Below are 15,501 nucleotides of genomic sequence, written 5' to 3'. Positions count from 1 at the left end.
CATATATAAAAATGTGTGTTGAAAGTGTTTAAATGCCAGCAGTCTAGAAAGTGCCACATATGTAGTTGAGAAAATTTTACAAGATTTATTTGTACAAATAGAGTATTTCAGTAACAAATGTTATTTCGGAAACTAGTTTTTCCTTGGTTTTCTATTTAAGTTGTTAGTGATATTAGAGTTTTAAAAATACATTTTTCCTTTAAACTTTATTTTTATTATTTTAAATTATTTATACATGGGCATGGGTATGGGAGTGCAGGTGTCAGAAGCATTGGATTCCTATGGAGCTGAAGTTATGGGGAGTTGTGAACTGCCTTGATTTGGGTGTTTCAAGCAAACTGGGGTCCTCTAAGAGCAATACATACTCTTAACCACTGAACTATCTCTCCAGTCCAGGGTTTGTGCATGCATTGTTATTAATTAACCTCGATTTAACAGTTTCTAGTTTGTAGGTTGACTTAGTTATTTTTTCTATTGCTGTGATAAGACACCATGACCGAGGCAATTAATAAAAGGAAGAGTTTATTTGGGACTTACAGTTTCAGAGGGATAGAGTTTATGACCGTTATGACAGGGAGCATGGCAGCTGGCCAACAGCGTGCTACTGGAGCAGTAACTGACAACTCACATCTTGAGACCCCACAAGGCAGGGAGAGAGACACTGGGAATGACCCAAGTCTTTTGAAACTCAAAGCCTGCCCCTCCTCTGAATTCTTTTCATTTCATTTTACCAGCTGGGGACAGGTATTCAAACATGAGCCTATGATGCCTAATCTCATTGAAACCACCACATAGGTATATATGAATTGCTGAAACATATGTGAAAATTGGATTTTGACCAGCTGTGGATGTCTCATATATTCTGAGCGTGAGGTTTACCTCTGGACTATGCTTCTACAAACAAACTTTTTCCCATTCTTGAATCCTTAGCCCATTGTGTTCTAATTTGAACTCCTTTAGTAGTGAGCTTTGCTTTACTCTTTTTACCAGTGACCTCTGGTTATCAAATCTGATGCCTTGTTTGGTACTTGGTTTGTTTGCTTGATGAGTCAACAGAAGAGTAAAATATGTTGAGGAGTCTGTTTTTTTTTTTTTTTTTTTTTTTTTGGTTTTTTCGAGACAAGGTTTCTCTGTGGTTTTGGAGCCTGTCCTGGAACTAGGTCTTGTAGACCAGGCTGGTCTCGAACTCACAGAGATCCGCCTGCCTCTGCCTCCCGAGTGCTGGGATTAAAGGTGTGCGCCACCACTGCCCGGCGAGGAGTGTGTTATTGTCACTGCTACTCAAATACTTCTCTGGCTCACGTTCCTTGCACTCTCCCCACTCCCGTATTTTTTCTTATTTTCTTCTCTGTCCCAATTCTTTTAGTTTTCTTTCATCTTGCCTCCCCCTCCACACACACACACTGAAATGTAAATACCATGAAGAGTTTTCCTGTCACGTTTCTTTTTTGTGGCTCTCTATGAGATTGGATAATCAAGTCAGGACCCTTGTTCTGTGTTTCAAACTGTATTTCCAACCATCTGTAGCTCAACACAGTCTCCTAAAGTCAGGATTCATCTATTACAATGACTGCAGTAACGTCAGCAGCACACTCATTGAGATTTCACTTGTTTCCTTTAGTTCTGCTCCATAGGATCAAGTTTGAACTTCTCAGTTGGATTGCAGGAACTATATTTGTTTCATGTTTATAGCTTCATTGCTGTCTCTTTCTGCTTGAGTCCTTTATTGAGGCACACTTTATTTCTTACTGTTCTATGTTTATGCTAGGCTTCTAATTTTTTGCCATATCTTCATATATTCTTTCTGTTTGAAATGCTTGTTCTTTTTTTTCACCTTCTCCCTCCTTTTTCACAGAGCAACACTGAAGCCTTTCTGGGCTTCCTAAGGGACAGTTAATTGCTGTTTCTTACTGTCCTCTCACAGAATTTAATGTATATATTTTAGTGTTCTTTATTGCTTATACATCTGCAAGCCAATTAGCATCTTACATCAGAGAGGTCAGATAGATGAAAGCCCTCCCCCACCCTCTCTGTGTTTTGAGGCAGGGTTTTTCTGTGTAACCCTGGCCATCCTGGAACTCACTATGTAGACCAGCCTGGTCTGGAACTCAAGAGATCCACCTGCCTCTGCCTCCCAAATGCTTTGATTAAAGGCATGTGCCACCACTGCCTGGCAACTGGTTAACAGTAGCTTCTGGTCAGGCTTGGGTGTTCTTCGGACTTATCACAGTAGGGTATTAAGTGATCACTAAGTATCTGTCACATTTAACTTACAGTTGAAATACTGCTGTAGACCACTGTTTAGTCTGCAGGTGTGAACCCAGAGTAGGTTATAACATAAGCATAAAATATCATGTACCAGTATAATAAGGGCGATGAGTATTTTTAGACCCCAATTTGTTACTTGTTTAATATTGCTAAGGCTTAGATGTGATTTGTTCCTGCCAAAATTTGTATCCTAATTTCATTGCCAGTGTAGAAACCCTTTGGACCAGCAGCTTTGTCACCTTATCTCATCTACAAATGCCCATTGACTTTGCCTTTCTGTTTCTCTGCTGTGTATGAATTGGCATGAGGCTCCATCACAAGTGGTGCATCTGCTGGCACCTTCCTGGCCTCCAGGTCTGTGAGCTAACTAAACCTCTTTTGAAGTAAGTTGCTAGGGTCTCAAATGGTCCTTAAGGCATCAGGAAATGTGTTAAGACTAAGAAATAAATACTGAACTATTTGGTCATTTTTCTCTAATATGATAGAGGTGTGAGAGACAGTATTTTTGGTCAAATGTAATCAGTGAGTTTAATTTAGTTGCCTACACTAAGCCTCTTACATTGTTTTGAGAGTTATCCCTGTATGTTTTCTTCCTCTAAGGGTCCATGGCTAGTCCAGGGAGGGATAACTACAGAATGAAAAGTTATAAAAACAAAGCCTTAAATCCTCAAGAGATGCGAAGGCGGAGAGAAGAAGAAGGAATACAACTTCGAAAACAAAAAAGGGAAGAACAGGTGGGTGTTCTTAGATACAACAAATCCATCCATTCTAGTCTGTACCTCATGTGGAGGTTTGCAAGTTTATTTATCATTGCTGTATTTTAGAAAATTTTAAATGCTAAGTGTTTGAGAAAATTGATTTGCTAACTCTGTTCCTTAATTAAGTCCCTGGAATAATATTTGTAAATTCATTGATTAGAATCTTGTACTAAGATAGTTACTGACAAGGGTGATTTTTCTTTTGTGTTAATAAACATTTTGTTACCATACTTTTTCCTAATGCTAAAAATGCTTACCCTTGAGTCATTTAGCTCACCTCCAGTTTTCAGCATAGACTTTGTCCCCAGAAAACACATGATATGCATTGTGGATTTCATAAGTCTTAAGGTAATTATAGTCATCTTTGTGTGTTTTCATTTTATGATTTCTGTATTTGCTAATATATTTCTATATTTCATAACTTCTATACTTTACATATGCTACTTATGAATACTTCTTAACATTTTTCATTCCAATATAGATTTGGAAATATTTATAAAGAAGTAGTTCTTACAATAACAAGTAGTCCTTACAAAAACAAGCTAAAAATAGTGTATGTAAAGGACTATTCCCAAAAGTCCAAGAAGACCTGCTTAGAAATGTAGTAATCGTGGTTTTTCAGCTCCTGTCTGTAGTATCTTGCAGAACTTACGTCAAAGAAACAGACAAACAAAAAAACCTGTTGGCTAAAAACATGTCTGTACAGACTGTGGAAGAGCTGTATTTATTTAGTCATCGAAGTACAAGGGTTTTTTTTTTGTTTGTTTTTATCTTTCTATTTTTATTAATAATGGAACTAAAAAGTCCTAAGACTTTTTTCCTATTGCTTGTTTTATTTTATTTAGACAGGGTCTCACGTAGCCCACCCAGGCTGTCCTCAGATTTTCTTGTAGCTGAGGATGACCTTGAGTTCTAGAGCCTCCTGCCTCTAACTCAGGTGCTAGGATTATAGGCATGCACCACCATGCCCCGCTTCCTATTGCTTGTTAGTTGGCTATATTGACTCTGTAGCATGATATTTATACTGTGTGATTTACTTTTTAAATCAAGAGTTCTCTTTTTAAAGATTTGTTTTTATTTATTATGTGTGTATGTTTGTGGGAGGATATGTGCACTGAGAGCAGCTGGCCATAGAAACCAGAGGTATCAGATGCCCCAGAACTGGAGGTACAGATTGTTATAAGTTGTCAAACTTGGGAATTTGGAATTTAACCTTGGTACTGGGACTCTGGTCCTCTGCGAGAGCTGTATGCACTTTTAAGCACATAACCATCTCTCCAGTCCATAGTAAAGATTTTCTTAGAAAAATTCTCCTATAGTTAGTCATCAAATAAAGAAATACATGCTTTTTCAAGCCCTATAAAATGTAAATGTTTAATATTTTGAATTATAAAAATCATTTTGTTTACTCATATGAATCCTATGACTGTTGAATGTTTTGGAAAACTTAGTATATAAAATAATTTTTCTTTGTTGCAGTTGTTCAAACGCAGAAATGTCTCTTTGCCCAAAAATGAAGACTGTATGCTAGAGAGTCCTATCCAAGACCCAGATATCAGTTCCACTGTACCCATTCCAGAGGTATACTTTACGAAATTGTGTTTTGGTTTGTATTGTGCCTCATAATATTTCTGAGACAGTATATGCATCAAATAATATAAATAATATTCATGCAAAAACATTTGCCTGATAATTTTATTTCTGTGTTTTAGGAAGATGTCATCACTGCAGATATGATTCGGATGGTTTTCTCTAGCGATGCTGAACAGCAGCTGGCAGCAACACAGAAATTCAGGAAACTGCTCTCTAAAGGCAAGAGTTATTTCAGTGTCTATTTGATGTTGCACAATTTAAGGCAGAGATTTATAATTTTTAAAATTTTGGGACACTTATTTTTTTCCTTTTTTTTTTCCAGAGACAGGTCTTAATTTCTCTTTATAGTTTAGCCTGATATGGTTTTGTAAACCTTTGTTTCATTTTGGCTTTTTTCCTTTGAGAGAGGGTCTGTCTACCTAATCTTGGTAACCAAGATGTTGCTCACTAGGTAAGTCAAGCTGGCCTCCAGTTCATACAGGTAGGCTCACCTGCCTCAGCACCCAGCTTGGTTGTGTTTACCTTTAGTCCCAGCATTTAGGAGGCAGAGGTAGGCAGATCTTTGTCAGTTGGAAGCCAGCCTGGTCTACATAATGAATTCCATGCCATCCAGAGCTGCATAGAGATCCTGTCTTTAAAAAAAGTATTTTAAAGTATCATCTTTTTCAAAATATATTGTTAGAATAAACACATTGTAGAAAAAAATTATAAAAGAATCTAAAGAAGCAAATCAAAAATAATTGTTACCAGTAAATAAGGCTATAATTCTATATAGAAATACTTTTTAGACATATTTTTCATTTGTTCAGTTTTGACTTGGAGGAGACAAGGTTTATCATGTTGCTAAGACTGGGCCCAAACTCTCCATCTTCCTGCCTCACCTTCACAAGTGCTGGAAGTTCAGTTATGCAACACCGTACCCAGCTCTTTCATTATTTACTAACCGTTTGTAATTCATATGGTCAAATTACTTACCCAGTTAGTATTAGTATTGTTTCATATGTAGAATTTATAGAATTTTATAAATTGTATTGTATTGTGATTGAATTGTAAGGAATTTTTAAGGTGTTAAGATTTTGCAGATAATGCTGAACCACCTACCTTAATTTCCTAAGAACGATAAAATTTGCTAAGGTGAGGAGTGAATGCAATCTTGTGGTTTGGTCAGCCTAATCTAAGTCTTTTGTCTTTGCTCTCTTATGTTTTAAGAGTGAGTGTATTATAAACAGTTATAAAATAGGGCCGGCAGAGTGCTCAGTGGATAAAGGCAATTGCGACCAAACTGTGACCTGAGCTTGATCCCTAGAGCCTGTGTGCCTGAAGGAGAGAACTGACTCCTCCCAAAAGCTGCCGCCTGTCCTCTGCACTTGGACAGTGGCATACAGTCATTTGTGAACATGTCTGCACACACCACATAAGTGAGTGCAAAAACTTTAGTAAGGGAAATTATCAAATATTTTTACTTTTTAATGACTGCGTTTAGCTTTCATATCTCATCCTTCATCTTCAGTAGTTCAGAAATATTTATACAATCAAGAATGATTTCTTTTTATCTCTGCATTTTAGAATATTTTTGCAGTTGATATTTATGTTACCTGATTCAAATTTTTTATTATATTCTTTTTCAAGATTTGTTTTTGATACCTGCATAGTATACAGCTGATAGGATTTCTGTAGATTATGTTTGAGAATTTTGAAGTTGTTCTCAATTATTTTTCTACCACATCTTTATTATTATTGAATTTATTTTTATTCTTTTTTTTTTTTTTTTTTTTTTTGGTTTTTCGAGACAGGGTTTCTCTGTGGTTTTGGAGCCTGTCCTGGAACTCGCTCTTGTAGACCAGGCTGGTCTCGAACTCACAGAGATCCGCCTGCCTCTGCCTCCCGAGTGCTGGGATTAAAGGCGTGCGCCACCACCGCCCGGCTATTTTTATTCTTTAAAGTAAGAATGTAGTTTGAAAGATTTTAATCTTTCTGTTATCTGTATCATCATTCTCTGAGGTGAGACTGTTTTAGTAAGACAACTGTTTTCTGTAATTTCAAACTGTCATGTTTCTCTTAAGCTTTATACGTCAATTATTTTTCACCGTTTCTTCTTAATAGTTGGATTTTTAAGCCTATGTTAGACCTAAAACAGGGGTTATAAATGGTTTCCTTTGCTGATTGACATGGATTTCTGCCAAGTGTATCAGGGATAGGAGAATTTTGGATTTACTATATTTTTATTTAACCTATCATATAGAAAACCTGGGAAAGCAGCTGTAAATAGAACTGATAGCAGAAACAGCAGGCGACTTGTAGCTCTTCACCCTTAAGTAGTACTCTAACAGTAGCCACCAAGCAGATTTAAGTGTGCCACTGGCTACTGCATAGCCTACCATTAAACCCAGCACTGATTTAAAGCAGATGATAAACCTTTGCTAAAATCTCTTAATCTGCTTCCCCATCATGGCCACTCTTGTAATGCAAATCATGGGTTACACTTTTTCAATTTCATTTTTGCAGAAATTTCCCCAAAGCTTTTCTGTTCTGTATTATTCTTTGTTTTCACTGCTGGAGCATATGTTTTCCTATTTTGCTTATATTTAAATTGCCACAATGTCTGAGAATTTTATTTATGAAAGCTCATCACCTTTATAAGCTTATATAGATTTTTATTTTGTTATGTAATATCAATAACTATTCATGGTATGTGTTAAATTAGCTGATAATTCTAGTGCACTTTAATTGGCTTCTTTTAGATGGAATGATAAAAAGTGTTGCTTTGAACTTTGGGCGAAGAGACTGCATTTGTGTTCTTATGTAAGTGACAGGTCTGCATCTTTGTTTACTTGTAGATACTGATGGTCCAGTGTCCATTTCTCACTGCCTTCTAACCACACATCCTGTTTTCATCTTCCATCTTATCATCTCTGTCCTCAAAGACAACAACACAAATTTCTGTTCTTTAAATTTTAAAAAAGGAAAGTTTAGAGTTTTCCATCAGAAAAAGAAAAAAAAGAAGGTGAAGCTGGTAACTCTTGTCCTAAAATTCTGACACTTTCAAAGATAGAGGGTAAAGGGGTGGAAATGTCTACTAATGTTTTGTAAGATAGGGGAAAGGATGAACATTTCAAAAATCTGGACTTTCATTTACAACACAGAGAAAAAAATTAATGGACATAATTTTGTTCATTAAAATAAAATTTCGACTGACTGAGAGTTCTCTCGTGGGACTTGATGAACAGCTGTTTTAGTACTGGTCAGGTTGAGCATGGTAGGGGTATGTGGCTTGGCTGTGCTTCCTTTAAGAAAACTTACAAAAGCAACCGCATAGACACACTAAAGTGTGGTGTGGGACAAAGGAGAAAAGAATTTAGGGAGTTTCTGGAGTTTTATACGTGGTAGTAGTGAATGACTAATGAATTTAACAAAAGAGGTCCGTTTCTAGGAAGAGAATAGAAGACGTACAGGAACACCACCCCAGAAGCTACTGAACCACTGACAGCACTGTTTATTGAAGCAGAGGTAGAAGAAAGATTTCCTTGTATTTAGTTGGTCAGTACTTGAAATACATTTGTTTGAATTTTATTTGAATTGCATGAGGATTTATGATTTTCAGAAGTCTGCATTTCATGAAAAAATTTTGGTTTTTAGATAGTTTAATAGTATTTCTATAAATAATAATGTCTAGACAAAATAAAATCTTGTCTGACTGAGCCAGGTAAGTGAATGATTATTACTAGTGAGGGAACATCCTTGGAAATCGAGGGTAGTGCTGTAAGGATTTAGTGGGGACTTTCTCTTTGGGGTTAGGAGTATTAGACCCAGATTCTCCCATTTTATAAGGATGATCTTTTAAATATATTTCATATTGGGAAATATATTTTAGTTACCTATCATTGCAATTAATGAAAAAGTAGAGTTTGCTTTGCAAAAGTACTGCAGTAATGAGAACATTTATCCGCAGTTACATCCAGCTAAGAGTTTACACTTAGATTGTTGAAACCTATGCGATCTGTGACAGTTATATTACTTTCCAATTTGTTAAAAGTCTAAAATCACCTAGGAGACTAGCCTCTGATCGTGCCTGTGAGGGCTTGTCTTGATTTCCTTAACTGAGATGGGGAGACCTGTCCACCACTCTCTGGCTGCAGCTGTGCACTGACTGTGTAAATGGAGAGGTGGCTGAGTAGAGGAGGCTTGTGGCTCCCTGGATGCAGTGTAACCAGTTGCTTCAAGTTCCTGCTGCTGTGACTTCTCTGCTATGATGGACTGCAACTACTCCTCTAATGTTCTTTGGTCAGACTGGTTTTTTGTTTTGTTTTGTTTTTCGAGACAGGGTTTCTCTGTAGTTTTGGAGCCTGTCCTGGAACTAGCTCTTGTAGACCAGGCTGGCCTCAAACTCACAGAGATCCGCCTGCCTCTGCCTCCTGAGTGCTGGGATTGAAGGTGTGCGCCACCACTCCCCGGCTTGGTCAGGCTGTTTTTTCACTACTCAAGGAAAAGGAGCTGAGATGCACATTGTGTGAAATGGGGATCAGTTCATTGTTTTTCTGTGTATATATAACATCCTTTCTTTTTTAAATCTTAGAACCCAATCCACCAATAGATCAAGTTATACAGAAACCAGGAGTTGTACAGAGATTTGTGAAATTTCTTGAAAGAAATGAAAATTGTGCATTACAAGTGAGTTTGAAGTTTTCTTTTTACATCTCCTTCTAGAAATGACTGAGTTTCTAGTGGAAATGGTTTCAGTGCTAACTATATTGTAAGCATTATTTATGGCTGTAGTGCTAATTTCTGCTGGGAATTATTTTATTGAACAGTTCCCAGAAGCATAAAATCACAACTAATGTTAATGAAATTCTATAGGTGTCAACCTTTGTTAACTTTTTTTTTAAAGATTGATTGATTTATTATGTATACAGTGTTCTGTCTGAATGTATGCCTTCACTCCAAAAGAGAGCACAGGATCTCATTAATCATGGTTATGAGCCATCATGTGGTTGCTGGGAATTGAACTCAGGACATTGGAAGATCAGCCTGTCTCTTAACCTCTGAGCCATCTCTCCAGTCCAGCTACTTTCTTTTAGAAAACTCAAACTTTTAAAGTGTTAATCTCATTATTAAGCTTCTTTATTTTTTTCTGAGTCAGGGTCTATCTAAGTAGCCCTGACCTTAAATGTAATTTACAGAGGTCAGCCTTCCCCTGTTAATGTGTTGGAGTTAAAGGCTCAAGCCACCACATCCACCTCTGTTGGTTCTTAAAGAACTGCTTAAAATGTTTCCAGCTGATCTTTTTAAAGAATAAATTGGTATGATCACAGTTAGATTTTTTTCCTAGAGAGCATTATCTCTGAACCCTGATATGGTTACAGTCTCCCAAATCATTTGCTACTGATGATAATTTAGTGGAGTTTGCAAACATTTTAATGTTACAAAGAGTTAACACTCTCTCACTTTCATATCTGTGTACACTCTAGAGTCAGGCTTATGCTTTAGGAATTGGAAAAGATTTCCTTCTAAACTCAGTGCAGTTGTCAGTGAGTGACTGTGAGACACAGTTGTTGAAATTGCAACTGAGAGTGGTGGTCCACTTGTTTGAGCAGTTTGGGGAAAGCCCCCATTTTAGGTATAAGCAAAAGAATATGAAATAGTTGTGTATGTGAAAAAAAAAGTTTATAATTCCTAATCAGAGTCTCTGAGGAAAAGGTTGTTTTATTCAGGTCAGTTATTTTGAATAAGAAGTAATAGGATTTTGTCTCTGCTTTATAAAAACTGTTGAGTACAAACTAAAACACAGGTCTCTGATATTTATTATTATTTGGCTCTTTACTTCTAGTGAATGAAAGAAGTAATGGATGGATATAAATAAATAAAATTATTGAGTGCTAACTTGAGAGCCAGGCATTATATAGGATACTCTAGATCCAAAATTAAGACATTGTTTCTGCTTACAGAAGTTCAAGTGCCTTGCAGAAGGTAAACATCCCGAGAGCTAAGAAGTAGCACAGTGTGCTTAGCACTGCAGCCTAGCTATGAAAGAAGTGCTCTGGGGACACAGAGCAGCTGACGGGATGAAGGAAGGAATATTCCATGAGAGCATAGCATTTGCAGGCAGTGTGGTGTGTATGCAAGAACATTGGGAACTTGAATATTTATTCGCTCCTGATAAGATTCACGAGAGTAATTTGGGGATCACTCCATACTGTTACTTAAGTGGGTGTTAATCTGCTAGTTCAGATCATCAGTCTAAGTTCAAACTAGGTTCCTGTGGGACATATTGTCTATAGGCAGTTTTTGTTAGATTTGTACACATTTAAAAACTTGCCAACTTCAAATATACAGCTATTTCACATTTTTAGCAAATCAAAACAGTTGTCATTGCTACTACATAAATACAGTTGTGTTTGTGTGTGTGGATCTGTTGCCCGAATCCAATGCCCACAGAGATCAGAGGCATCCATCTGCAGTTAGAGGCAGATTGAGCACCCATATTTTGGTGCTGGGAATCAAACGTTGGTTCTCTGTAAGAGCATCCATGCTCTTTACCACCGAGCCATCACTCCAGCTTTAATGTCATGGCCGTGCGTTCCATTTTGTTCAGTTCTTCAGTAGGGTGTGAGTTTACCAGTCTTACTAATGCATTCTCCTAGGGGATATAGGTCAGATTTGTAAACTTGTAGTTGCTTTCTGTTTGTTTTCTTATTTACAACTGATGAAGGCTATCATCTCCATTGATGTGAAATATGAACTATTTCTCAGGGTTTTTCTTTTCAGTCTTTCAGAGGTCCTGTTGTATGAAAGACTACCACACTTCTAGTCCCACCTCTGTTAACAATAAAACCTTGAACAAACACCTAAATGCCTCGCATTCTAATTTTCATGTTTTTAAATGAGGTTGGGGTGACATGACCCCCCAGGATGCAAATAGCATGTATGATTCTTTCACTCCATAAGTAGTATCTAATTTGTTTTTGAAGAGCCTGCTTTAGAATACCACTCTGAAATAGTAAATATTAGAAGTTAAATGAATAAACTTGTATTTATATATTTTTGGCATTATAAATATACTTCTTTTCGGTTTTAGTTTGTGCAAATCTGAAGAATCTTTTTACTTTTTTTAAATATTGTTTTCCCATCTATAAACTTGATTTCTTAATATTTTTTTTATAATCATAAGTCAGCCTCCCTTTCAGATTTAATTTTTTACTTTGTTTCTATTTCCTTCTCCTTTGTGACTTTTCCTTTATTCTGTCATTCATTTCACTTTTCTTTCCTTAGTTTGAAGCTGCCTGGGCATTAACTAATATAGCATCTGGAACTTTTCTGCATACGAAGGTAGTGATTGAAACTGGAGCTGTTCCAATTTTCATCAAACTTCTCACTTCGGAACATGAAGATGTGCAGGAGCAGGTAAGTTCCTAACTTGGGCAGTATGTTGTATATAGAGATTTTAATTTTCTCTTGAAAGTACTACTTGTAATTTTGACCTCTATTTCATTATTATTCCCAATTTGCATAGCATTTATTTAAAATACATTTATTAGGGAAAAGGAATTACCCTGTCAAAGCATATAGAAATGATTGCGCATATATAGCCCCACCTACAGAGAGAGAGTACTTTTTAAGGCAGGGCAACCTATGTAGCCTTGGCTGACCTCAAACACAGCGATACATTTGCCTCTGCCACCAAGTTGTTTGCTGGGATAAAAAGTACACATCACCATATCTGTCCGCCTGTTGATAATATTATTAAGGTTTATTAATAAGATAGTAAGAATTATCTTTAAAGTATTTTTTGGTCTGGTTTTAAACATTTTTTTAAAAAATTTTAATCTTAGGTCTCAAATAGATGTTAAAAATAATGATTCATGTTTTCAATTCTAAAATAAGACTTTCTAAGTTGAAAACATAATATACTTTTGTGTTTCTCTGAAAGCTTTAAAGTGAGACTATGATAAAATGGAAATTTTCATTTGGATAGTCACTCATGTAATTAAGATTCCCTACTATCTACTTTCAAAATTATACTAAACTGATTAATCTTAAATTTTCAGTGTCCATCTAATTCTCATCTTAGTTATTATTTATACTATGTTTTTTAACTCTAATTCAAAAATTAGTACCATTCTAGCTAGAAGATTTTTTAACAGAGGAGCAAATCTCTAGTATAATTAGAAAATTTGCTGGATAAATTTATCTCTCTTGGTAGATTCAAAATAATTCCTTAAGCTCTTCTTTGAATATTATTGAGAGTTCACTAGAATATAAGAGAAACTTAAGTGCCCTTACCTTATGATTTAAAATATAGTAGCATTTCATTTAAAAATTCCTATCCTTTTGTCTTTCCTTGCCTTTGTTTTTTCACATTCTCTTGAAAACATTGTTGCTTTAGAAAACTTCTCTTAGCAGAGAGTGTCTGATTTAGGATATTGTCTTAAAAGCAATGTTTTATTTTTCTCAGGCTGTTTGGGCACTTGGTAACATTGCTGGTGACAATGCAGAATGCAGGGATTTTGTTTTGAATTGTGAGATACTTCCACCTCTTTTAGAGTAAGTATTTTGTTTCAGTTTATCATAAGTTAATTTTGCATTTGGAAAAAAAATCATATACTCCTCCATTTCTATATAACAGTTAAATTCTCAAACATTGTTTTATTTTGTAGTTTTATGATTGGCCAGGCCAAAAGTTATTTAAAAGTAGGTAAAACCAGAGAAAAAAAATTCAAAGTGTATGCCTTTTAAAAAATGTCTTTTATGATGCCAGGTGATGGTGGTGCAAGCCCATCACTCAGGAGGCAGAGGCAGGCGGATCTCTGAATTAGAGGCCAGCCTGGTCTACAGAGCAAGTTCCAGGACAGCTAGGACTACACAGAGAAACCCTGTCTCAAAACATACATCCACCCACCTTCCACCCCCCACAGACACAAACAAGTCTTCTGTGTTCTCTTCATCTGTACTTAGTAGTCACCACTTGCATGATGCTTTCAGTGCTAAAATAATTAACAAGGACATCCACTACTTTATAGTATAACAACATTTAAATGGTCCTGTAGTATGAACAACTTTTTAAGGTTAAAAATGTTATGTATATATTGTGTGTGTGTGTTTGGGGTTAGGGGTATGTGCACCTGACTGCAGTTGTCCATGGAGGCTAAAGGAGGAGGATGTCAGATTCCTGAAACTAGAGTTATATATGGGAAGTTGTGAGCTAGGATCTGAACTTAGGTCCTCTGAAAGAACAGCAAATGCTCTTAGCTACTGTACGATGTCTTTCCAGGGCCTCATAAAATGGAATCTTTAATACTTAAACAAATTGTGTACTTATAATGTCTACAGAATTTTATATTTGATTTTAAAATGTCCTCAGAACAATGACCACAAGAGACTTTTGGTTTAGTGCTTGAAAGTTTACTTTTTACTTACAGTGACTGAGCAAGTAGTTTCTTGTCTGGCTGCTTTACTGCTAAGATTTATCTTTATGTATGTGTGTCTGTGTTGGGAGCATGTTCACATGAGTGCAGGTTCCTGAGAACAGCAGAGGCTGTCAGAGTTTCTAGACCTGGAGTTATAGTAGTTGTGAGCTGCCTGATATGGGTGCTGGGAACTGAGTGAGCTCTGGAAGAGCAGTGAGTGAGAGTCTTAGCTGCTTGATATTTAAAAGTACATTATGCTGTGATGTAAGGTCCTTTAAAAAAAAACTGATAAATTGTTTGAAAGAGAGGTTTCTTTATATAAGATAATTAGCATTCACTGTAATTATCTGTACATTAAATTTCAGTGACAATTATTATGAAAGAAAAAACTAATCAAAGAGATGATTGGAAGAAAAAATATCTATCATTTTGTGATATTCTCCATCCTTTTCAGGGGAGGAATTAAATAGAATAAATTTAAACATCTAGACTAGTTTGAAACCCTTTGTTCTAATAAACAACACCATATAAATGATTTCTTAGCATGAAAATATGATTAAATAAACTTGATTAAGAACCAGTTGCATGCAGACCACTGAATTGTTTGCTACAGTTTTACTACTATGGACTTACTTTTTGGTCATTGTCCTTTCCAAGTGACATTTTTCTGATTTGATTATTTGATTTGTAGATCAGATAATTAACTGAGCATTTTGTTTCTTTGTATATTTTTGGTACTATTTCTCTAGGTTATTTTGCTGCTTGTTAATTTATCAGATTGGTAGTGGTTTATGAAGTTGTGAGCATTTGTTAGCTTCTGATCTCTTTTAAATGCCCTGCAAAGGTCTTTGTAGGTGGTAACTGAACAAACCTAAGTTAATAGAGAACAAGACCCAACTATCTAGCTGTGTACTGCCAGATGTTTACACAATGTACTTCAGAAGCAATGTTAGAAAATACCAGAGTTTCCTTACAAAATTTGACCATAGAAAGTTGAAAATTTCAGCATTGAGAAGTGTGTCACATACAATGAGGCACACCCTTAATCCCTGCAGTTGGGAGGTAGAGGCAGAAAGATTAGGAGTTGAAGATTATTCTCTTACATGAATCCCTGTTTTGGGGGGTTTGACAAACAAAATATTGGAAAGTTTAAAAATAAAAGAATTTAATCATGTTAGCTACCATTTGTGGTCACTAGCCAAGAAATGATGATGAATTATCTGTTTGTTACATTGAAATTCACTCAGCTAATATTTAAGTATATATGTCTTTTCTATTAATATGTCATTTGATTATTTCTGGTTGAAGTTTTATTTTTTTGCTAATTTGATCCTTCATAAATATAAGTCTTAGTTCTGCAGACTATATACTAACACAACTTTATTTAAATATAATTTAACTTCATAATTTTTTACTTTTTCATGATAACATATTAAATCATAATAAATATATAATCAATTGGCCAATTTACTCCCTGAAGC

General features: G+C 35.8%; 1 protein-coding gene across 1 annotated transcript in view; it reads left to right on the top strand.

Annotated features, from left to right (window-relative positions):
* Window positions 1–15,501, top strand: part of Kpna5 (karyopherin subunit alpha 5) — a 37,633-nt gene that overhangs the window by 2,245 nt on the left and 19,887 nt on the right. Inside the window, exons 2-7 of the mRNA XM_057762785.1 lie at window positions 2,869–3,002; window positions 4,506–4,607; window positions 4,739–4,838; window positions 9,193–9,287; window positions 11,886–12,017; window positions 13,069–13,157. Of these exons, the coding sequence (XP_057618768.1) occupies window positions 2,874–3,002; window positions 4,506–4,607; window positions 4,739–4,838; window positions 9,193–9,287; window positions 11,886–12,017; window positions 13,069–13,157 (647 nt within the window). The 5' untranslated portion in view covers window positions 2,869–2,873. The remainder of the gene's footprint in view (window positions 1–2,868; window positions 3,003–4,505; window positions 4,608–4,738; window positions 4,839–9,192; window positions 9,288–11,885; window positions 12,018–13,068; window positions 13,158–15,501) is intronic.

Source organism: Chionomys nivalis, chromosome 2, assembly GCF_950005125.1.
Source record: "Chionomys nivalis chromosome 2, mChiNiv1.1, whole genome shotgun sequence".
NCBI classification, from domain to species: domain Eukaryota; kingdom Metazoa; phylum Chordata; class Mammalia; order Rodentia; family Cricetidae; genus Chionomys; species Chionomys nivalis.
The sequence above is the reverse complement of the archived record's forward strand: the minus strand, read 5'-3'. Positions and strand labels throughout refer to the sequence as shown.